General features: G+C 40.9%; 1 protein-coding gene across 1 annotated transcript; it reads right to left on the minus strand.

Annotated features, from left to right (window-relative positions):
* Nucleotides 1-4,854: 4,854 nt before the first annotated feature.
* NSL1 (NSL1 component of MIS12 kinetochore complex) lies at nucleotides 4,855-23,959 on the minus strand. Its single transcript, XM_028724693.2, has 6 exons — nucleotides 23,697-23,959; nucleotides 20,651-20,729; nucleotides 18,124-18,254; nucleotides 16,165-16,219; nucleotides 8,382-8,449; nucleotides 4,855-7,240 (listed from the first exon to the last, which is right to left on the minus strand). Exons 1-6 carry the CDS (start codon nucleotides 23,877-23,879, stop codon nucleotides 6,965-6,967), a joined length of 792 nt encoding a protein of 263 aa, XP_028580526.2. The 5' UTR covers nucleotides 23,880-23,959; the 3' UTR covers nucleotides 4,855-6,964.
* Nucleotides 23,960-23,969: the final 10 nt, after the last annotated feature.

Below are 23,969 nucleotides of genomic sequence, written 5' to 3' on the forward strand. Positions count from 1 at the left end.
GCTCCCCGCCTGCCCGCCCGCCTGCCATCCCGGGCCGGATCAGCGCGGAGGGGTCGTGTGAAACCAGAAGTTCCTCAGCTCGCCACCACACGCCGCCCACGCGCCGCTTGAAAAAAGAATCGCCTTGTTATTAATTTCACGCTTCCAGTACTTATAGACTTATATTTCGTATTGCATTACAAATTCAAGTTTTTTTAAAAAAAAATTCTTTTTGTGATTATATTTTTTCCTTTCACTTTGTATTGGCACCGAAAATTTTCAACAAAGAATCGTATTTTATGCAAACAGCAGATGGAAAATTGGAAGTTCCTCTTCTGTATTTTCTGCTAATGTCTTCCATATATATATCTCTTATTAAGTTTCAACTTTTTAAACATATGCAGTTAAAACAAAAACACACTTCTGTCTTTTCTCATATTTTTGTCGCCTTCCCACCCCTTTCCCCATGGAGTTGTTGCTTCTCCTCTTCTGCTGCACCCTGTCTTTTATCTATCAAATCATAACCACAATATTACCATCTAGTTACTTTTGTTGCTCATAGCTCGAATCCTGCTAGCGAGTTCATCATACTATTTCTTTAAATAGTCAGAAAAAGGCATCCATTCATTTATCTTTTTCATCCCCTCCTTCTTTTTCATCCCTCTAATATATTCCCCCCCCCTGCTTTGCTTTTGCTTTTATCCTCTACTCTGGGTTAAAGTGGAGATGAAGCGGATGAATGGTTGGTGCAGGACCCTGTGTGAGAGGCAGCGAAAGGAAGATTTCCAAGGGTGAGAGGCTGGGGTAAGAAAGGGAAGCTCCCAGGTGAGAGCCAGGAGAGGCCACCTCTCTGTGTGGGATAAGAGTCCTATCAGAGAGGACTTTGTATTTTCCTTTTTTCTATTTGTTTAGATTAGTTGGATTTTTATTGCAATGTATTCTGAAAAGTGTCCACAAAACTTTCCAAAAAAAGGAAAACTTCCCAATAAAACATAAATATTAAAAAATAAAAATTGCCAAGGGTCTTGGCAGACCCCTGAATAGTTAACACCCCCTTCCCTTTGTTTGTTCAGTTTATATATATGCCTCCCTTCATCCAAAGATCACAGGTTGCCTTACAGCAGAGACAGATCTAGATGACCCTCAAGGTCGCCTCCAACTCTACAACTGATGCAAAGATGCAACACAGGAACCCATCTTATACCAAGATAGAGCATTTGTCCATCTAGCTAAGTGTTGTGTACACTTACCCAGCTTGGGGATGCCAGGGATTGAACTGGGAAACTTTTACATTAAAAATTCACTCCCTACCACTGACCTATGACCCTTCGCCAAAGTGATGAAATAGTGTCACCTATTCTGGTTTCCCCATCTAGCCATAACTTGGTAATTCCAGAATGCCATACTGTGTGCATGAAATGAAGGCATAATTTTCTATTCTGTACTATATTTATTGCATGCAACACTGTTTTCTTTCTGCTGCAGTTCATTAGTCTTTCCAAAGCACAGTCCTCCTGCCTATTTCAGTCTCAGCAATGTACCACACTATCAAGCCCAGATGCACACAAGGATCACGCAGCCGTCTTTTTATTAGGTGTCCCTCGGAGAACTTGATGAGCTATATTAAGAAAACAGCCAGACGCCTTCTGATGCAACACCAGTTTATGCCCAAGTTAAAAATAAAAATGTTGAATGTTGTAATGTTTCAAGTAAAAGGAGATTTTAGATTTCCCTTTTACAACAATCAGATTTCCTGTAAGTTAGAAGGCAAAATAATTACACATAGCTAAGAGATAGAATTTACTTAATATAATTCACTTCAAAAACGCAACAATTATACCACTGGATCAATCCACCACGAATGCTTCTAGGAAAAACTACTGTCACCTTGCCTTCTTTACAAGATCCTTAAATGTAAAGGACTGACTGGCTGAAGAGCATCAGCTGGAAGGAAATGCCACCCCTATCAAAACTGGGTCTCCTAGAGTGATAGCTTAAAAAACCCCACACCTGAGCACAATCCTTTTCCCAAAGCAAACATTGCATTACTTCACCTGTCAGCTTTATATATTGTTCTCCAGAAAACAAAAAAGGTCACTCTATTCTAAGAGTCAGGTCAGAAAGAATGCCCATGCCTCAGTTTACAAAAACATGTCTTAAAATGCCACCCTGTTTACTCAGCATCGTAAATCGGACTGCTGCAGTTTTGAAGGATAGGCTGCAATAAAGAAGAAATATTGTGTTTAAAGAAAGTGGAAAGAACTTCGTGAAATGGATTCCACCTCAAAACATGCTCATTCTGAAATATATCTTCCATATTTCATGCATTACATGCAGCTTCTCCAGCATTTAGGTGAGGTTCCTGGGTGCATCAGTGCTAGCTTCCATGGTGTTAAAGGTAAAGGTACCCCTGCCCGAAGGCCAGTGATGTCCGACTCTAGGGTTGTGCGCCCATCTCACTTAAGAGGCCGGGGGCCAGCGCTGTCTGGAGACACTTCCGGGTCACGTGGCCAGCGTGACAAAGCTACTCTGGCGAGCCGGCACCAGCGCAGCACACGGAAACACCGTTTACCTTCCCGCTATAAAGCGGTACCTATTTATCTACTTGCACTTAATTGTGCTTTCGAACTGCTAGGTGGGCAGGAGCTGGGACGGAAGACGGGAGCTCACCCCACCGCGGGGATTCGAACCGCCGACCATGCGAGCGGCAAGCCCTAGGCGCTGAGGATTTACCCACAGCGCCACCCACATCCCACTCCATGGTGTTTTTGTTGTTGTTTAGTCGTTTAGTCGTGTCCGACTCTTCGTGACCCCATGGACCAGAGCACGCCAGGCACCTGTCCTCCACTACCTCCCGCAGTTTGGTCAAACTCATGCTGGTAGCTTCAAGAACACCATCCAACCATCTCGTCCTCTGTCACCCCCTTCTCCTTGTGCCCTCCATCTTTCCCAGCATCAGTGTCTTCTCCAGGGAGTCTTCTCTTCTCAGGAGGTGGCCAAAGTATTGGAGCCTCAGCTTCACGATCTGTCCTTCCAGTGAGCACTCAGGGCTGATTTTAACCATGGTGTTAGGTACCACCTATTGTAGATACCATTCCTTTGCTGTATCCCTCTGCTGTCAAGAGGAGCTTTCCAAAGTTAGTCAGTGGCCTAGTGGCTGCTGCCAGGTTGTTTAAGGTGGTGATGGATGAGCCAAGGCATTAGGGTGTCCTCTAACTTATCTTGTTTCTCCCTTACTGGTATGAGGTTGCCATTCTTGTAGAAGTCTGTTAGGTGGTGTAGGACTTTGGTCTGCCCAATTCTTACTTGGATGCTTTGGGATGCATGGCAGAATAGTGCATTGTAAGCCAGGGTTATCAGTGAGGATGGGGACTGTTTTCCTGTTTTTCCTTTCCATGCTTTAAGCATAGACTGTGTCAGGGCTTCTTTTCCCCAGAGGGAACTCACAGGAACTCATTTCCAGCACCTCTCAGCTGGGGACCATTGCCATTCTAAGAGAACGAGGGAGGTGTTCATGGTGAGTTCTGCCACCTGTTTTTCTAGAAAAATAGCGCTGGACTGCCTGAACATGTTTAAGCATTGTGGAGGTTTCCATTACTTTGTTTTGAAGATATGGGTACACTGAGGTGGGGGTGTTTCTGATTGTCTCCATGTACTGGAAACAACCTACATGTAGCTTGTTTCCCGCTGGAAAACCTACATGTAATTCAACCAATTCTTGTTCACTGTGCTGACATTTGAAAGGAACTCAATATTATTAGTACAATTATTCTCAATGGCATTTGACACCTATAGAGACTACGGCTGAGATCTAAGATTAATCCAAGTGAGTGTCTGCTTGTGCAATAGGGCTTTTCCTTTCTCTCCTCTACAGCCCCTCACATATCCCACATCTGTTCTGGGGGGACTCTTTAGAGCTGATTTTGAATACTTGCAGTGGGCTAGAGCATGGGTAGGCAAACTAAGGCCCAGGGGCCAGATCTGGCCCAATCGCTTTCTCAATCTGGCCTGCAGACGGTCCAGGAATCAGCGTAGTTTTACATGAGTAGAATGTGTCCTTTTATTTAAAATGCATCTCTGGGTTATTTGTGGGACATAGGAATTCGCTTACCCCCCCAAAAAAAATACAGTCCGGCCCCCCCAAAAGGTCTGAGGGACAGTGGACCAGCCCCCTGCTGAAAAAGTTTGCTGCCCCCTGGGCTAGAGGGAAGAGAAACCAAAAGTCTTGTGCTGTGCAGATGGTATCATGAGATGGAACTGTTCAGGTCATACAGTAATACTAATTTTATGCACAGATGAGGGGCATCTCCATCATGTCAGAAATACTGACAAGTCATACTGCTCGTTTTCAAAATGAATGGGCACACAACTACTATTGGACCCCAAGTTGTTTTGTTTTAGGCATTTTGAAAACAGAATAAGTAATTATTTCTCCTAATTGCAGAAAGACAAGAACAAAGAAAAGCACCTAGATTACCAAATACAGGTCCCAAAGCAAAGCACAAAAAACAATGTATTATTAATAAAATTATGGACAAGAGAAATTACTACAAGGAGGGAAATTACTACTCTTATCTGTGTAATGAGAGGACTGGTTGGTACTGAAAGTATGTTTTAAACACTCATCCAAATGTAAAATGTAAAACTTCATCATGGGCGGATTTGAAACATGACTGGGTTTTTAATATCTACTTTAAGGGATGCTTGGTAACTTTTGCTTTGATCAGCAAACCCCTATTCTCTAAAAATGTTTCAGACGCACTTGAATTGCAACTGTTTTGAAAACATGACTCAGAACTGCTTTGCAAAAAAAACAAAACTGGTAAAGCAAGCAAAAAATGGAGCATAAATCCAGAAATCTCAATTTGATGAATGTGGTGTACAAAAAATGTATTTTATATACAAATATACATTTTACAAAGGAGACAAGGCAAGTGTACATGTTCACTGTGCAAGGCCTATTCCACAAGCACAATCTTTAAAAATAGAATTTCAAGAGCAGAGTTAAATATGTTTATAGGGTGATGTTAAGTATGTTAGACATACTTAAGAGGAGACCTATTGACATTAATGAGCATGTCTAATGACTACCAACCATTCAGATACCACTCCTAGTATTTTGGCCAGACTGTTTAATGAATATTTTTAAAAAGAAACAGGATGGATTCCAACTAGGTCATATTTAGAGTAAACCCATTGAAATAAACATGATTAGCTTGAATCCATTGATTTTAATGAGTCTACTCCAAATATGATTTAGATGGATTCACCCCACAATAATTAACATTGAGGCAAGCATTTCCCCCCCATTTTCAGGGGGGGAAATGCAATTCTCAGTAAATTTCAACTAGGAAAAAAAGAAAACAATACCTGATAATAACATTGATTTAGGTACTTCATAAATAAGCCTCACCAATGTAGTCTTGTTTTAAACTGTACATATATTGTTTCTGAAATGGTGGGAATTTCACAGGCGGGGGAAGCTAAGTAAGTGTAGTAATGTATTTACTAATGTACACACTGACCAAGCATTCTGTGGCAAAGCAAGCGTGCATACAAGTCCTGCACCCCCAAATTCAAAATAGCTTTTTTACAAGCTCTCCTTGAATATACGCTGCCAGGTTCAGAACAAACAATTCTGTTTCAGCTCACTCCACTCCTTTCAGCAGGCAGATGCAACTCAAAAGTACATTCCCCTCTGGCTTTAGGTGATCAGCAGTCAAACTGCCCGTCAAGCAAGCGCCATCTATGATCAGGCACTGTGTTTTAAAGAGACCCCTAAAAGAAGCCATCTCTTCCACTTTTTGTGAGAACGGCAAACATAGATGTACTGGCAAGTTTGACAGAAAAGCAGCATGGCTCAAAATTAATTTATGAGAATTCTAGATTTATACTGTGATCTAAACACTTTCAATCTACTACATGGATTAGTAATCCTAAACCTTGTACGCTTGAGGTACAGATGAGGGCAGTACTCAAGAGACCATAAGAAGGTTAACGCCAGACGTATATACACACCATACTGAACACTGTCTCAAGATGTCACAACACATGCAAGCCAAGAATTCCCTTACAATTCCAAATGTTGCATATATTCCAGGTTACTTTTCAGGACAAAACAAGACATCTGGTGGCAGACCTATGTTTTGGTACCTGCGTCGCCATTCAACATTTAAACAGTTTTGGAAGGAAGAAATGGTGGGCATGCAACAGATCCTTAGTCGTTTCCTCACTTGCTATTTGTCCCCTACATAACCTTTGCCCAGCAGGAATCCTCAATGCATTAGTTCTGCAACTAAGAGAAAAGCAGTTGGGAAAGGGAATGCAGAGGAGAAGAAGCAAGTGTGGAATGGCTTAAACACTCCTGCCAACCTCCAAACTGGATCCTTCCTCCATCATTTCCTAGATGTTTAGTGGAGACTGATTCTGCAACCAAACATCCAGTTCTGCCTGCACCTATCTCCTGATGTTCGCAACAAACCTGTGCAAATAAACTATATGCTGAAGCAATACTGACACACAATTGCAAACTGTTGCTGTGATCCACCAGCCCTTCTATGTCAAAAGACTTGGACGTTTGAAGCGGGGTTTTGTTTTTTTAGCTTTCTTCTTTGCTCCCCATAGCATGGAGTCTTCTGCTTGAACTGAGCTTTACTAGAGCACAGCTTCCTGCACGTACGCCCTGGAGATCCCTGGCCATTCAGAAGTTGTAAGCAGCTCAAGACGTTGTAGCTGGATCAGTCTGCTATAATACAGCAAAAGTATAGCAGCCTCAGGTTTCAAAGAACAATGCTCAAAATTAGTAAGAAATGGTCCAGCGAAGTATTCAGAGCTATATGAGAGGACCCAACTTCCAGATAAGATCGGTTTGGTGGTATGGATTCCAGGAGACATCACTATTGATGCTTTTGCGAACCAGTCTAAGTTTATGTGGAGAGATTTGGGGGCAGGGGAGGCTACACAGTAGTCCCCCACAAAAAAGTTTTCATGTATCAAGATTAATGACCCCTGCTCGAAGTGGGTAGTGTTTCTGTGGGGAATAAGATCGTCTCCTTTTTTTCAGTAGAATGGAATTACTGGTACCACTTTCTGGGGGTGTGACTTCCACTTGCAACAAAAGATCTTTGACTTCAATGTTATCCGCCTTTTTCACTTCTGAGCCAGAGCAGATTTCTTGATGGAGTTTGCATAATCCCAAAGTTGGTTGCATAGACAATGCTTCTGAGAAACCCTCTGCTTTTTCTACAAGGGATGACAGAGACTGGGGTGGGGAGAACAGAACAGGTTTTAAGTTAGTGAAAAAGGAACAAGTATGAATTGCAGTACTGCAAACTCAACAACAGTCGGATTCAAAGATTAACGCGCCCACCATGGATGCCAAAACCTTCACTGATACTGATTCACAATTTCAGCATTCCTTTACAAGGCTCAAAAGAATATTTCACATCTCCTAGAGTTGCAAAAACGATTGCCTACTTTTATCTTTGACCCCATTACCTTAATAATGTATCTTAATTCCCACACTGCACTATACCATGGTCAAACAACAAGAACACAGAGGCCCTGCTATAAAACTCTACTCAAAACATTCAAATGTTTAAAGACAAAGGGCTTGTATCCAATGTTATTCCTACTCCAAGTAGACTCAATGACATTAATGATATCTGTTAATTTAGGCTCATTCATTTCAATGTGTCTACTTTGAAAAAGCCTTAGTTGGATACAACCCAAAACATGTAAGTTCCATTTCGCCTCCTACAAATTCCATTTCACCTACTGTTTAGTGGCAAAGAGCTAAGCCAAAAGGGAGTTAATTTAGCTTCTATTTGTTATCCAATCTGTTATCAGTACTAAATGTCCAATACATAAGAGCATACGTGATTATTATTTTAGATTTAGAAGACTGAAGCTGAAAGAACATACTTTTAAATTTATCCCATGTAAAAATATAGTACTAGTGGCTTACTAATGATAGAGGGGACCCACAGGAGGACATAATTACCATGCAAATAAACTCACTCATAAACTTACCAGGCCAGCAATGAACATGGGGACAGTAAATCCTAAGGAGCTAAGACACCTTTAGTGTCTAAGCTGAAATGCTAAATGCAGCAGGGAGAACAGGGCCATTTTGGAGAACTAGAAACTACTGCAGAAAATTAATAAAATAAAGTTGTCTCCCTGAAACGCAGAGAATTTGGAAGCCTTCCACCTTAGCTCAGTTGTGTCCAAATGAACAATCTTATCTTACCTAATACAATGACAGATTTGTATATAATAATTAAAGAGGTCAGTCTTATTTCCTAGGTTTCTGCTTCAGCACTGTTCTATGGCAGTGTCTGAAAATAAGTATAAATGCTCCTAGCTGATTGTGTAGTCTTGCTTCCCCTTCCAGATCTCACCTTAAACAACTCTCCAATGTCCCTGGATGCAGTTTTTGTTGAAAGCCTCAAGTCGGCCATATGAGAATCTGCAAAGAAACAAAATGATTTCATATCCTATACAAGGGAGAGAAAATTCATTTGCCCACAACCAAGTACAAAAAAAGGATTGCAAGAGCACTATTACAGGTAGTCTCCACTATTTCACATCATTTTAAAATACTTTATTTCACTGAGAAAGCATCAAAAGTTTTCAGCATGAAGGAATGGTACCGAATAGGTTTCGGCAGTGATCTTTCTACATTGGCCAGATTACTGAACAATTTAAGAGGAAAAAAATCCATGAACATGTACAGGATGCATCTCTTGAAATTGAGCAAACTTCTATTCACTCAGCATATAAGTAAAGAAACAATGTGATATAGAGTTCAAGAGTTGTACTAGACCAGGGAGATTTGAGTTGAGCCATGAAGTTGACTATGTATCCTTTAGCTGGTCACAGTATCTCGCCTGATTGCTGTGTGGATACAATGGACAGAGAGAGAGCCTGGGCTCCTTGGATAAAGAGCTGGCTTAAAATGTAAGATATAAAGTATACTGTATATAAAAAAATGAAAGCATGCTTGTACATGGCTATCTGTGATAAGTAACTATCATTTCCTGTTGACCAGACAGGGAAACATTACAGACTGCTCACGGTCACAAATCACAAATGACCAGCATAAGTACAATGTGGACAGGTGGGTTGATTCAAGTTTTTATGGGTTAGTAAATTATGTGGGTTTATTTACAAGATTAGGCATAATAACAAGTTTAGGTTTGTTTGTTTGTTTGCTTGCTTGCTATTTGCAAACCCTCCGCAAAGATTCTCTGAGTCAAGCCTGTGATATTAAACTGTCATGTTATAAATCTAGGTTGCTTACTTCCTGCCTGAAATCATACTTTCTTTGCCATAAACACAAAGCTGCTTAATCCAACTCTAGTATAACCTTTATTTATCTAGTACAACCCTAACTCTTCCCACCGGCTCATATAAGATCAGCACAAATAGCTAAGACTCACACAAATAACACAAATGGAAGAGTTGGGGCCTGGTGCACACTTAATATTCCCAACCCCTATAGTTATAATTCGTGGGTTGCCATTCTGATCTTAATTTGATTTTAAGCTGTATTTTAATCAATTGTTTGATTTTTGTGATTTTAATGTATTGTGTGTTTTGATGTTAGCCTTCCTGAGCCCGGTCCTGGCCGGCGAGGGCGTGGTATTAATAATAAAATAATAAAATAATAATAATAATAATAAATTAATATTATTATTTATTTAAAGCTTTTAAAACTGAAAATGGGTAAATGTTAATTGAGTTCCACTAAATGTCTACCTGCGATGGAACAGAATTGTAAAGACTGCTTCACAATTATGGTTGTGGGTTTTTTTAATTACTAGAGATAATTTAAAGGTGAAGGTAAAGGGACCCCTGACCATTAGGTCCAGTCGTGGCTGACTCTGGGGTTGCGGCGCTCATCTGACTTTACTGGCCGCAGGAGCCAGCATACAGCTTCCGGGTCATATGGCCAGCATGACTAAGCCGCTTCTGGCGAACCAGAGCAGTGCACGGAAACGCCGTTTACCTTCCCGCTGGAGTGGTACCTATTTATCTACTTGCACTTTGATATGCTTTCGAACTGCTAGGTTGGTAGGAGCAGGGACTGAGCAACGGGAGCTCACCCCGTCGCGGGGATTCGAACCACCGACCTTCTTATCAGCAAGCCCTAGGCTCAATGGTTTAAACCACAGAGCCCCCCATGTACCAAAGATCATTTATAAGTGCATAATTACTACATGTACAACACATAACAGGCACAGAGGACCTAAACTCAAAACATGTACATAAGAGAAAACTGAGTAAAGCATAAAATAACTTGTGCTCCAGAGAGCATTCGATCCAACCAACGTTTCAAATTCCCCTGTGAAGTGGCCTGTTACTACTGTGCAGGTAAAGTTAACATATGAACAAGGCAAATACAATTCTTGCAAAAGGCCCCCTCACATGATTTCACTCAGGCAGAGAGAACTCATGTAATCAGGCCCCTGGGGAAATAGGTATTGGTTCCTAAAGATATGAGCCAGGGCTAAGAGACTTATTTCTACTAGCAATGCAATTTATGCAAATCAGATTGCCCCATTTGCAATATTGGGTCAGCTTGCCTTTTATGTGGAAAGTGTGTTTGCATCAGGAAGCCTCCTAAAGCACAGACGCATGTTTGTAAGCTCGCTGACTTGAGGTGAACAGGTGCTGGGAACTCTGATCTACAGAGGTTCCTCAGCACATGTCCGCTGAGTGTTTACAAATGCACACTTCACACTTAATGTTGTTAAACACGTTTGCTGCACAAAATGTGAATCCGCTCTGACTCATGAATACCCTTTCCCAATTCGCAGAGTAACTTGCGAGAGCAGTTCTGTGAGCAAATGCTGGGCGAGGCATCCTCAAGTGGCAGAGATTGTAAAGAGAAGGGGCAAGCGTCACAAAACAACCCCCGAAATACAGCCATCGGCTGCAGCCCAGGACACTAAGCAACGACATTTGCATTGTCAACTGGTAGACAAATGGATTTCGCACAACCCCCTTGAGAAGGCAAACCTTTGCAGTTTTCTTTGCAGGCAAATGTAAGCCTGGGCGCTTGCTGTTTTTTGGGATAACAGCTGCCCTGTTCAACAGAAATCAAGATGATTGCCATAATTGCAACGGGATGTTTTCTTAAAGGCCCTCAGCTGCGTTTTGTGGATTTGGTGCATTATTGTGCTGAATCTTGCCCTTTCAACAGGGTGGACCATTTCTCCGAATCCATGAACAGGCTCATGAACAAAAAATGTTCGTGCCTCAAGACTCCCCAAGCGATTTGGCCGTTTCCCAGCTAGCTAGGGGACTGCACAACTCGCTCAGCTGACCTCAGCAAAAGCAAAAGCATGCAAGAAGTTCCAGCTCAGCCCTAGTTTTCACTTTGTGAAGTTGCAACTGCATGCTTTCCTGTCAACAGAAACCTAGCAAGTGAAAAAAAAAGCTAAGCCAGAAACAAAGAAGTGGAAATCCCACCTGCTGCAGAACAAGAACTTTCACTGTTGGGTCAAACTCAGTAAGAAATAAGAAATTATAAGAAATGTGATGATCACGTTAAAAGCATTTTTTAAAAAGTTGATATTGTAGTAATAATAAAATGAAAATGAAATTAGCTAGAAATGACTCCTTGAGTACTTTCCCATACATTAAAAGGGCAAACACACAAAGAATTGACACAAAGGTAACACTTCACTTGAGAAAGAATACTAGGAGTAGGGAACTTATAAAGACAGTCTGAAGTCCACTAGCAGTGGAGAAGGCAGACAGGACATAATCTATGAAGGATTAACATCGCAATGGTTTATTGACTAACTAAGAAATGCAATGTGATATTAGACGATCAGCACTTCGTGAAATTCAGAGCATGGGAAGTCACCCAAAGATATATAATTTGGCATTTATATTTGGCTTTCTTGATTGTACTGTAATTTGGAATGTTTTAATGTGGTTTTTATTGGATTATAAATATGGAAAACATAATAAATATTAATTCTTTTAAAAAAAGAACATCTATGTGGGAATAAAAGCCACCCTAAGGAGCGTTCGCCTGTGAACCCTTGCTCAAAGGTACAATGGTTTTCCAATAAGGAGCCTTGATAGGACAATACAACGTAGTGACCTTGTGGGCAAGTGTGTCACAATTCCCCCACAAGTTCTGAGCCAGAAAACAGCAACAGTTACTGGATAAGTTTGATGGACTGGCTCCATGTGTCTGGGAGGTTGCCACAGAGTTGGAGTACCCTACTTGGTCAGCTCACATCTTCTGATAGTCCTCTGTGAATTGGGCAGGAGGGCAAGAATTGCATGGTTTTTGCACCCCAGAATTTCTGTGGGAGACTACAATCCTGCCTATGATCTTTTTAAACAGGCCTTTGGTTGATTTGATTGACATCCTATGTCCTTTTAAAATGTGGGTTTTTTCGGGAGGGGATATTGGGTTGTTTTTATTTTGATTATGTATTTTGTGGTTTTATATTTTGATTTTATTCTGTGAACCGCCCTGAGACCTCCAGGTATAGGGCGGTATGTAAATTAAATTAAATTTAAAAAATTCCTTCTTCTCCTCAGTTTTCAATCTGAAAAGTGGGACCACTAATAACAGGAGCTGCAGCAAGCTAGAGCAGCAGTGGGCAGACTTCAGGCTTACAAGATCTACTAGGTATTTTACTAGCACCCCAAGATCCACATGCTTGAAGCTGCAGCAAAACTGAATAATGTAGAGCAAAACAATTTGTTGTCAGCACCAGAACTGAATAAATCTTCCACTGCTTCCAGACAGAAATCCACTCCTTGTTATCTCCAGCTTTCTTCATTTTAGAGTTAAAGCTATGGTTTTCCCAGTAGTGATGTATGGAAGTGAGAGCTAGACAATAAAGAAGGCTGATCACTGAAGAATTGATGCTTTTGAATTATGGTGCTGGAGGAGACTCTTGAGAGTCCCATGGACTGCAAGAAGATCAAACCGATCCATTCTTAAGGAAATGAGCCCTGAGTGCTCACTGGAAGGACAGATCCTGAAGCTGAGGCTCCAATACTTTGGCCACCTCATGAGAAGACTCGACTCCCTGGAAAAGACCCTGATGTTAGGAAAGATTGAGGGCACAAGGAGAAGGGGATGACAGAGGACGAGATGGTTGGACAGTGTTCTCGAAGCTACCAGAATGAGTTTGACCAAACTGCGGGAGGCAGTGGAAGATAGGAGTGCCTGGCGTGCTCTGGTCCATGGGGTCACGAAGAGTCGGACACGACTAAACAACAACAACTTAGGGTAGCAGCAGAGTGTGCAAGGGATCATTTTGATGCTACTATTGTTAAACAGTTGGGTGCTGGACATTCTTGCCCATCACTTCAGAGACCTGACTATCTCAGCTAGAAACTGGAGTACAAGTTTATTACAAACAACTAAAGGTTGTGAACCTCTCAGAGGCATCCGCCTGGCCTCTTCTGAACACAGAGAACTGCATCATCTGAACTGATCTAGCCCAACAGTTCCTATATGATATAATATGCTGGAGAGATTGTTACTTGGCAGTATATTAAAGGTGCTTGATATTTAGTAACAGAAATACGTTCATGGCTTTCAAAGCACAGGGAAATGAAAAAAGGAAATGAGAGGTAGTGAGTAATCTAAATATCTTTGGTTTCTGGCCACCAGTTACTAAACAGGGATGCATGAACATCCCAGAAACTATGCAAATAAACACTTTGAACACAGTGCATAATTCTGTTCGATATTTTTTGTTAGTAATTTGTATTTCTGCTCTGCTAAGACACAAAGTTAAGAAGCACTCACTGCTAGGCACTCTCTGTGATGTGCAAAAAAAGGACTCAAGCTTGTTACTAAAACATATTTATAATTCTTTTCATTTTTGAAAGTTATTTACAATTCTTCTAAATACTCATCCTTACAATACTTTGCAAGTTAAATAATTAATATTGACTTTTTACTGGTGAGAGACAAAGTGTCTTGCCTCAAGTCACCCAGTGAGTCCACAGGATTAATGCAGTTTGTTGGCAACCTCTGGAAACATGTGCAACTTGCTAGCACAAATGCACCCAAAGCCAGATATGGAGGTGGGGGGTGAGGATCCTTTGCTGCACAGGAAGCAGCAGCTCCTCTAAGCCAGAAAAAATGTCACCAGAATTCAGCCCAAATTTTATGGGGGGAAAACTTTATATTTGTCTAAATCAGAGGTTCTCAAAGGGCAGAGGATGGCAAGGGTGGCGAGAAGATTCAAGGACAATAAAAGAAGCATTTAAACATTTCAGTGTAGTATGCATACACAACCAGAAGCAGTATCTATGCCTTTATTCAACAGCATTGGCTATTCTTCTACAGTTCTCCACGACTTACTGTTCTGAACAGGGATTTTCAAATCTGACAAATATGAAAGATCAGAAAAGAGAAAGGCTTCTTTGTGTTGATGAGGAGATGAGAGTGAGTTTGTCTCAAATTAGACCTAATCTAAATGAGATTACCCGGAAAAAACAGCTCAAGCCTCTCATGGAGTTTGTGTACATACTTCAGGTGCATATGTGATAAGCTTGCTTATAATTATATATTGGGAATGATTCATGTTCTTATCTAGCTGCATTGTTCTATACTTTCTGGATGCCCCATGATCATGTTATAAAGTAGTTGTGTTCCATGCTACAAATAGAGCACTGCTAGGAGTTGTTTCTTTTTGTTTTCCAATGCATTTCTTATCAATAAAAAAAAATTGGTGTGGGGCGAGCAATTTTTTATTCTCTGGCCAGAGAAAAAAGTTTGAGAACCCCTGGTCTAAATTAAGGGTGTGTTTAACAAAGTGTTAATGATAACCACATGCTGGGGTGTCAGAATTCACACCGTCTACTAACCAGAAATCACACACAATCTACTAACCAAGGAGATAGATTGTAGCTCAGTGGTACCACAGTGCTTTGCATGCAATGTCTGGACAGCCCAGACTCAATGCTGAGAATCCCAGTACAAGTAGCTGGTGATGGGAAAGACCTCTGCCACAGATTCTGGACAGTTGCTGTCACTAAGTGGACCAAGTAAGTGGGCAAAGAATTTGGCCTGGCATAAGGCAGAGACTGCTATGCTCCTAGCCTGCGTTCCTGTTCAGTGCCCCACTTGAAGAGTTTTGAAATGAAAAGCCGTGCCTCTGAAGAACGGAACATGGGCTAGAAAAAAGGGGCAGAATGACTGCACTGGAACAGTAGTCAAAGTGCTCCGAAATGTCAATGGCTGCAGCCAAATTGCTGACTGGGGCTGGTTTTAGGTGTCAAACAACTCCCTTGTTACAATTGCTCCACTGGATACCAGTGTGTTTCTGGGCACAATTCAAAGTTGGTGTCCAGAAAGGGCTGGTGCTATGATGTTTTTATTGTAATGATCTGTATGTCATATATCTATATCTATGTATCCATATCCATCCATCCATCTATCTACACACACACAGATACACACAGATACACACACACACACACACACACACACACACACACACATATATATATTCTATTAATGTTTAGTTGTTTTTTAATGATTGCTTTTTATCTATGTTTTTAGCTGTTTCTATTTTAGCTATAAGCTGCCTTGAGTGCCTGTCAAGGAAAAAGGTGGGAAATAAATAAATATTATTAAAATACTAACAACAATTACCACAGCCTCTAAGGAGCTTAGCACAGTAAAAACCACAAAGAGATGGCTTCCCAAACATTTAAATAAATTAAAATATTTAAACAAAGCCACTACTGCCCACAGAGAATAAACAAGAGGCTCTAGTGACTTAAAGTATTTATTATGGCATAAGCTTCATGGACTAGAGTCCATGTCAGGTGTACCAGCTAAACTGGCAGGTGTACACACACACACATACCCACACACAGGCGAAGAGAAAAAAAGAAACCCCTACAGCTGTGTGTATATATGCCTGCCAGTTTAGGATAACACTTCTTGCAGCCAATGATATGGACTCTAGTCCATGAAGCTTATGCCATAATAAATGTTCTATTTGCACTGTTTTTTCATCAATAGATTAACATGGCTATCTGGAAAAGAGTGAACAGAGCAGTAAGTGTTTTAAATTGTAACTGTCGAGAATATGAAAAAGTGCAGCATTTTATTTTTATTTTTGCAATGGTGACATTTTCAGGCTAGCATTAAACTATGATTTCATCATTTCAAACCATTACCTTGAGAAGGTTCAGCTTTTATCTCTTGATGATTTGCAAGAGGTCGATAGCAGCCCTGTATGAACAAATATAATATTTAGAACCTCCATCGCTAAGTATTTGGTTTGCTTTAAGTTTTATTAAGCTTACAACAGGACGTCATTCACAACTGAGAGTGTCTGATTCTTTTGTATGGAAAACGGAGAATTGAATTCATTTGATAGGCATGCAGTAGGATTATCCAGTAGTATCCAGCATTCTTGTTCCAGTACAAAGAACTACCAAAAGCAGTTCCATTTTCCTCATTTATCTAGACTGCCTAAATACAGCGGTACCTCTGGTTACGTATTTAATTCATTCCAAAGGTCCGTTCTTAATCAGAAACTTAACCTGAAGCACCACTTTAGCTAACGGGGCCTCCTGCTGCCGCCGTGCCGCCGGAGCACAATTTCTGTTCCCATCTTGAAGCAAACTTCTTAACCCGAGGTATTATTTCTGGGTTAGTGGAGCCTGTAACCTGTAGCGTATGTAACCCGAGGTACCACTGTACTGCCATGATAATACACTTGAAATTTTAACCTGAGCTATCAAACAATTGCATTTTCAAATTCTAATGCAATTTAGAAGAATGACCAAACACTGCCCTCTGCTGCTAGGCTTAGGAAGTGGCACAAAAAACTAAGTGAATTTAAGAGCAGCCTGCTGAAACAGGCCAACAGTCCTTACAGTCCAGCATCCTGTTCTCACAGTGGCCAATCAGATGCCAGACAGAGGCCCCTAAGCAGGACCTGAGAGCACGGTCACTTTCCCCACTTGTGTTTCTTGGCAAGTGGTATTCACTCAGTGGCATTCTGCCTCCAACAGTGGAAGGTGAATAGTATAACTAGTAACCACTGACAGCTTCACTGTATGCCACCTCCTTCTCTCTTAAAATCAAAATCAAAGAACCAGTGCAGGCATCTTTTCTGTCCCACAGATCACTTCTTGGTCACCAAGATTTGATGACACAGTTGTGCACTATCTCATACACACTGTTTGTGCTTACAGTATAGCAGTATGATTACAAGCCTGGTGTAAGAGACACACAGAATCTGAGCTTACAACACGTGCTGATAAAATAAAATAAAAATACAGGGTGGAAATGAGGAAAGCTTTTCTTTACTGAAAAGTAGCTTGCACACAGCTGGCATCTGAGAGGTTAAAATAGTTGCAGCAGGGAAACAGTAAGGAACAGAAGACACAGTGCAGCTAGGAACTATCTATTCATTATTATGTCCATCTGGTAAACTTAAATTTGATGGCATTTCACTAGATACATTCTTGAGAGCAACATTTAGTCAAATATGCTCACCAGTGGAAAACCTGCAGGATGAGTGCAAGGAGCAGAATCAGATACTGTGATAGTTTATAACTCATCAATACCTTCAATTTAAGGATTCGACTCAGCACTCAATGGCAAAGTTGGAACTAATGTTTATACACTTTGCACTTGTAAAGATTAGACTCAGGATAGAAGGACTGATGTGCCCCAAGAAGATGCAGAGAAAGAGAAATTAATTGCAACCATATCCTGGACATGCTAAACCATATCTTTGGCCCTATGTGCACTACCAAAAGAAGTGTCACTTCACACTTGAGATCAGTAGAACATTTTCCCCCAAGAAGCATTTAATATATTCTGGTGGTACAAAAATAAACTTGCATTGAAAAACCAGTTTTAAAGGTATTATTCTAAAATACATTTGTAGGGCAAGTATGCACTCAGCACAAACTTCATCAATACTCACAGCAATTGTTGGCATGATCTCCCTAACTGGAGTACAGCAAAATTAAGGGAGAGGAATTCATGTCGTCTAAAAGCTAGAATTTACATTTTCTTTCTAACATTCAAAAGTATCTGCTGGCCTACTCATAAGCAACAGATGAACAACATTCTTCTTTTGAAATGCATCAAGTGAACTAAGAATTAAGGATACTCACCAATAACTCTTGCTTTCTTTTAAGTGCTTGGACCACATGCACTTGAATTTTTCTGGGATACTGATTGCGTTTGGATGCCACCTCCACTATTAACTCATCAAGCTGATCTTCAAGGAGTTTGATATCCGTATCTAATTCACAAGATAGATATGAATATATGGTATGTAAAATTATTTGGACAATCTATGTGAAAGTCTTGTTTGCAATATCTCTGCAAAAAATGTTTCCTCTTCCAAGCGCAGTGGTCTTAAAGATTCCCCAAGGAGCTTTGAGAAATTCATGGCTAAGGTATCACCCCACCCCATTCCCTGAGAAACACAAGCTTATCTTCAGTTACCGTAAGAACTGAAAATTGAAAGATGTATTATACCGTGGTACCTTGGTTTAAGAACAGCTAAGTTTATGAACAACTTGGATTAAGAACACAGCAAACCCGGAAGTAGGTGTTTTGGTTTGTGAACTTTGCCATGGAAACAGAACATGTTGAGTGTGTTCCATTTGTAAATTGAGTCCCCTGTTGCTATGGGAAAGCACGCCTTGGTTTAAGAATGCTTTGGTTTAAGAACGGACTTCCGGAACGGATTAAGTTCGTAAACCGAGGTACCACTGTACTTGACTCCATCTTGATCAGGGATATGTGGAACTATGAATCATAGAGTTGGAAGGGATGCAGGTCAAACCGTCCAACTACTTGCTCAATGCAGGAGGTATCCCTGACAGTTGGCTCTTTAGCCTCAGCTCAGATACCTCCAGAGTAGGATAATCCATCACCTCTCAAGGTGGCCTGTTTCACTATTGAACAGCTTTTGAACACTGTTGAGCTACTCTGAGAAAGGTTCTACTAATGAGCAGCAGAAATCTGCTTCCCTAAAATTTCCATCTATTGGTTCTAGTCCTGTGCCTTGGAGCAAAGATGCAATTCTGCTCCATCTAAAGAACATCAAAAGAGCCTGCTGGATCAGGCCAATGGTCCATTTAAAACAGCATACTATTCTAACTCTGGCTCACCAGATGCCTGTGGAAAGCACACAAGCTGGACCTGAACACAAGAGCACCCTTCCCTCCTGCTGCTTTCAGCAACTGGTATTCAGAAGCATTGCTACCTCCATCTGTGGAGGCAGAGCACAGCCTTCTGTATGACAACTTGTCAAATGTTTGAAAGACTGCTGTCATGCGTGTCTCCTCTGCACCCCTTCATCTTCTCCTCTTCAGGCTAAACATAATGAATCATTTCAACTGCTCCTCATAAGGATTTGGTTTGGTTTCCAGATCCTTCACCATCTTGATTGCCCTCCATTGAGAACACTCCAAATGGTCAATGCCCTCCTTGAAACTGTGGTACCCAGAACTAGAAACAGGACTCTAGGTTTGATCTGATCAGCACATTTTAAAGCAGAGAAGGACCAGAGAAGATGGATACACCAAGTTGTAGAACTGGGCAACTTTAGGTACAATTAAAGTTGCAGTTCACAACTACCACAATGCTGTAACTGCTAATTGGGGTGGTGAGGGAACTGGAACAGAAAGCTATCTACCTCATCTGACTAGAAAACAACAGCTTCAAAAGGGAGATGCCATCAAAGTAAGTTGCATTTAAAAAAACCACACACACCTAGTGACAGCAAAGTTTTTAGCCATAGTTATTTCACCTTTAGCCGTACTTCCATTCTAAAAACGAGGCATCTAATTTAGAAGATTTACTCAAAAACTAAAATTATTTGCAAAATTACTGCTGAAAGAAATGGCTAACAGATCAGCTTCTAGGTAAGGAAGATGCATAAAGCACAAAGAGCATTTATTATTATATAAGCCAGAATCTACTTCCTCTAGTTCACAAACCTGTGGCATAATAAGCTTGTTTGTCTTTTAGATGCCACAAGACTTTTTGTTGATTTTGCTGCAAAAGACTAACATGGCTATCCCTCTTAAATAGAGGTACCGCTACTGCCAAGGATGTATTTTGAGCATCCCCTGCTGGACAAACATGGTAACACCAAAAAAAAGAGAAAATCCTGGGAAAAGGAAGTTTGGGGGCTTTTTTAGTCCTACAAATAGTACAAATATAGTAATAACAAAACCTGACAATATTTTTTAAAAAACACAAACTTATTATTATTAACATTGTATTGTACAATTTGTGATAAAAGAATATCAAAAGATTCATCAATTGCACACAAAAAATTAATTCAACTTCCCTGCAGATGTTCCTATTGCTTCAGGTACACTTAAAAATTATAAAAAGTTATTTTTGAAGTCTGGCAGCTTACACATATCCTTTTGCCTCACCTAAAAATACGGTTCCCAACCACTGTTAGAAACTCAAGATATTTAAGCTAGGTGCCAAATGGCACCTTAAACCTGGGTTGCGGTTGCCACAACAAAATGTCTATTCGCCAGGGGACCAGTATATTAAAAGGCACCTGCAGATACCCTCTGTTCATACATTTGTTGGGGTTCATAGGCAGAAGACTAAAACATAAATAAGTCAGCACAGAAATAAGAAAAATATATTCAACAGTTCACATACCATTTTGAGGATCATCTGATGACTCCTGCCATGGGAGTCCGTTAACAGTAATATTCTCTTGTACAGCTGTTTCGAAGTTCTGTAGAAAATGTATACATCAGAACTCTTAAAAATGCTAATTAATCTACTGATGCAATATAACACTCAATAAACTACCTCATACTGTCATCTTTTTTTCTGTAGCATAAAGTAGCGAGCTATGGAGAAAAGCTGGCTCACATTACTCTGGAGACAGAGGCTGTGATGGACAGACCTTGGGTCTGCCTCCTGGTGACCCAACAACCAGTGGGAGATGGCTAGTAGTTCAGCCACTCAGGAGAGAGTGTGTGGAATAGATGCTTACACTTAACAGTCTGAAAGGGACAGGGACCTGGGTTTCAGGTTAGGGACTTTCTATTTAGGTAGCAGAAGGAATCTCTGGTTATTTGAGTGGACTTAGGTTTTATCTGTCAGTGGAAACAGATAAAGATTATCTGTGGGCACACAAAGATCTACCTGAGGGGAAGGTTTGGACTATAGGAAAAGCAGGAAGTGTTTTATGCATAATGTAAAACAATAACCATCCTAGAAAGAATTTCTCTGCCCAGTTACAGGATGGAAGTGTTAAGATAGTTATTAACCATCTCTGTTGAGAGTGTCTATTTGAAACAAAGTATTGTGCCTTGCAAAAGTAACCACTAAACTATAACTTCTTTATGTGTAGACAAATAAACTTCCTGTTTTGTTTCAAAAGTGCCTCATTCTTTCTTAGTTCTTCTGGGCAAGGACTGAGTGGTCACAGAGTCCCTTCACAAGCATGCTTCCACAAACAGTTAAATCAAAGCTCCTGCTGTGGGACTACAGAGGGATTAAACCAACAAACACACATAAACAGTAACCATGTTATCCAGCACCCATCCTAAGTAAGGATGTCTGTGACAGCGCCTCCCCCCCCCCCAATAATACGCCAACCGTACCATAGGAAAAGGCCTTCATAAACAGATAAGGCTGAACAGAGAATATATTTCACATCCTTTTTACAACCAATTCATGCAGACTCAGAAGAATGACCCAAAACATTTTGGAGCCAAAAAATGCAAACAGTGCCTTTATGTTGGTAAGGAAAACAAATTAGGGGAAACAGCAGAGAGAAGTGGAATATAACATACTTCAGTTCACTTTGAAGAGAAAGAATACAACCCTGTAATATGGGCGATAGTACTGGCCTAGTCAATACGTCTGCTGCAAGAATCACAAAGGCTGTACTCCTAAAGTAACCTACCTACTAAGCCAGGGATAAGCCTCACTTAACACAATTGGACTTCCAAATAAACATGTATACTTTCACTGTAATACGCTGTATGTGAACTACTTTAAACATTTAGAAAAAGCAATTTTTTAATAGAATTATACAATAGCCATCTATAATATCACTATTTTAACCAGATCCTGGAACCATGAAAATTTACAGGGGCTGTTTTTCCTAGCACTGAAAGGAGGACTCATGAAACTTCAACCACTGAATTATAACTTCATTCATTTCCAGAATTAATGTTATATATTGGGTTAACCTTAAAAGGCCACCTTCACCCATATGAGCCTTATGATCAGCATCAAAGGCCCTGGTCTCTGAAATGTTTGCCCTGGAAATCTATTTGACAGGTACCAAGGACAGCACCTCAGTCCCTTCTCAGTTGCAGCACCCTACCTGTGGAATATCCTCCCTGGGGAGGTCTGATGGGCTCCCTTTCTTGAGAACCTTGTTATTCAAACAAGCATTTTCTGTATGTTTTTCGGTTCCATCCATGTTCATACTGTTTCAATACTACTGGTTGTTTATTGTCAAAATTATATATTTAAATATATATACATTTATCTACTTCCTATCTATATCTTTGGCTGATTTTACAGAAAAGTGTGGGGAAATGAACTAAAAACAAATAAATACTTTAAAAAAGCAAAAAAACCTGTGATGCCATATTAAAGACAAAAGAACCTTGTCAGGGATTATTGCAAATACAAAGATAAACCCAACTCCTTTGTTAGTCTTGTTAGGAATAATGGGTGAATCAAATCAACATGTAACTCATCAGGAGATAATGACGTTTTTGTTGGTTGCTGCTCATTTAGAAATTGCTAAATGCTGGTGTTCTGCAGCAGGCCTGTCAATAAATTCCTGGTACTCGCAGGTATGGTCTTGCCAGAGTCAAGATGAGTCCTCTATACTTTTACACCTGGCATCCATTCATCTCCTTATGAGATGAGAAACAAGAAATCAAGACAACATGCTCAGACCAGGGCTTTTCTTTCAGCCAGAACTCACTGGAACTCAGTTCCGGCACCTCTCAGGTGGGCACCATTGCCATTATAGGAGAATAAGGGAGGCATTCATTGCGAGTGCCAGTACCTCTTTTTCTAGAAAAACAGCACTGCCTCAGAGGAAACATCTGGAGAGACTTATTGGATTGGAGCCTTTAACATGCATCTAAGTTATGGTTCTAATTTTAAGCAGCCAATACACTTCCCCTGTTCCTATTGCAAAAAATGACAAGGCTAGCTGCTGTTGTGGTTTACTGCATTTAAAATTATATTTAAGGAAACAGCTAGAGCTGTGATGTTTGTATTGCAAAGATCTGTTTCTCTTTTATCTTAAAGCCGTCTTGACCCCCTATCAGGACAAAAAGGCAGAATAAACAACAACAACAACAACAACAATAATAATACTTTATTATATATGGAAAAGTTAGTTTTTTTAAAAGAAATTATTGCACCAAACATCTTAGCACCACAGAACAAGGCTCCACAAGCAATTCAGTGACATGCAATTTGCCATAGCTGTCAACTTTTCCCTTTTCTTGCGAGGAATCCTATTCGGAATAAGGGAATTTCCCTTAAAAAAAGCGAAACGTTGACAGCTATGATGCAATGGAGATAAATGATTTTGGATCTGACACGCCCTAGAAACTGGGCAACCGGCGCTGCCCGAAAGCCAGAAAGCTGCGGTTGTTGAGGGGGGTCGTGTGGGCCTCCCCCTTCCCAGCCGCCCCTTCAGCTCGGCCGCCCTTACCCAGATCGCTTCGACCACGGCCTGCTCCAAGCTCTCGGCCTCCACCGGCTGGCCCTCCCCGAGCTTCCGCACGAAAGGCTGGCAGTAGTCCAACAACTCGGCCGTCTGGCGCCGCGAGCGGCACCGCACCCGGCAGTCCCGAGGGGAAGCAGCAGCAGCAGCCGGCGGCGGCGCCTTCTCCATCTCGGCCTGCCTTTTCCCCGCTCTCTCGGATAAACCGTTCGTTGATTTTTTTTATCTCCCTCCCTCACCCGGAAGCAGTGCTAAGCGGGT

The sequence above is a fragment of the Podarcis muralis genome, chromosome 3 (assembly GCF_964188315.1).
Source record: "Podarcis muralis chromosome 3, rPodMur119.hap1.1, whole genome shotgun sequence".
Lineage (NCBI taxonomy): Eukaryota > Metazoa > Chordata > Lepidosauria > Squamata > Lacertidae > Podarcis > Podarcis muralis.

Excerpts from the sequence above, each read along its gene's own strand:
- NSL1 (XM_028724693.2), bottom strand. The coding sequence starts at position 23,879 with ATGGAGAAGGCGCCGCCGCCGGCTGCTGCTGCTGCTTCCCCTCGGGAC. Across the intron at positions 8,450-16,164 it reads AAAAGCTGAACCTTCTCAAG|ATTCTCATATGGCCGACTTG; the intron begins GTAATGGTTTGA and ends GTTTCTTTGCAG. Across the intron at positions 7,241-8,381 it reads ACATTGGAGAGTTGTTTAAG|TCTCTGTCATCCCTTGTAGA; the intron begins GTGAGATCTGGA and ends TCCCCACCCCAG.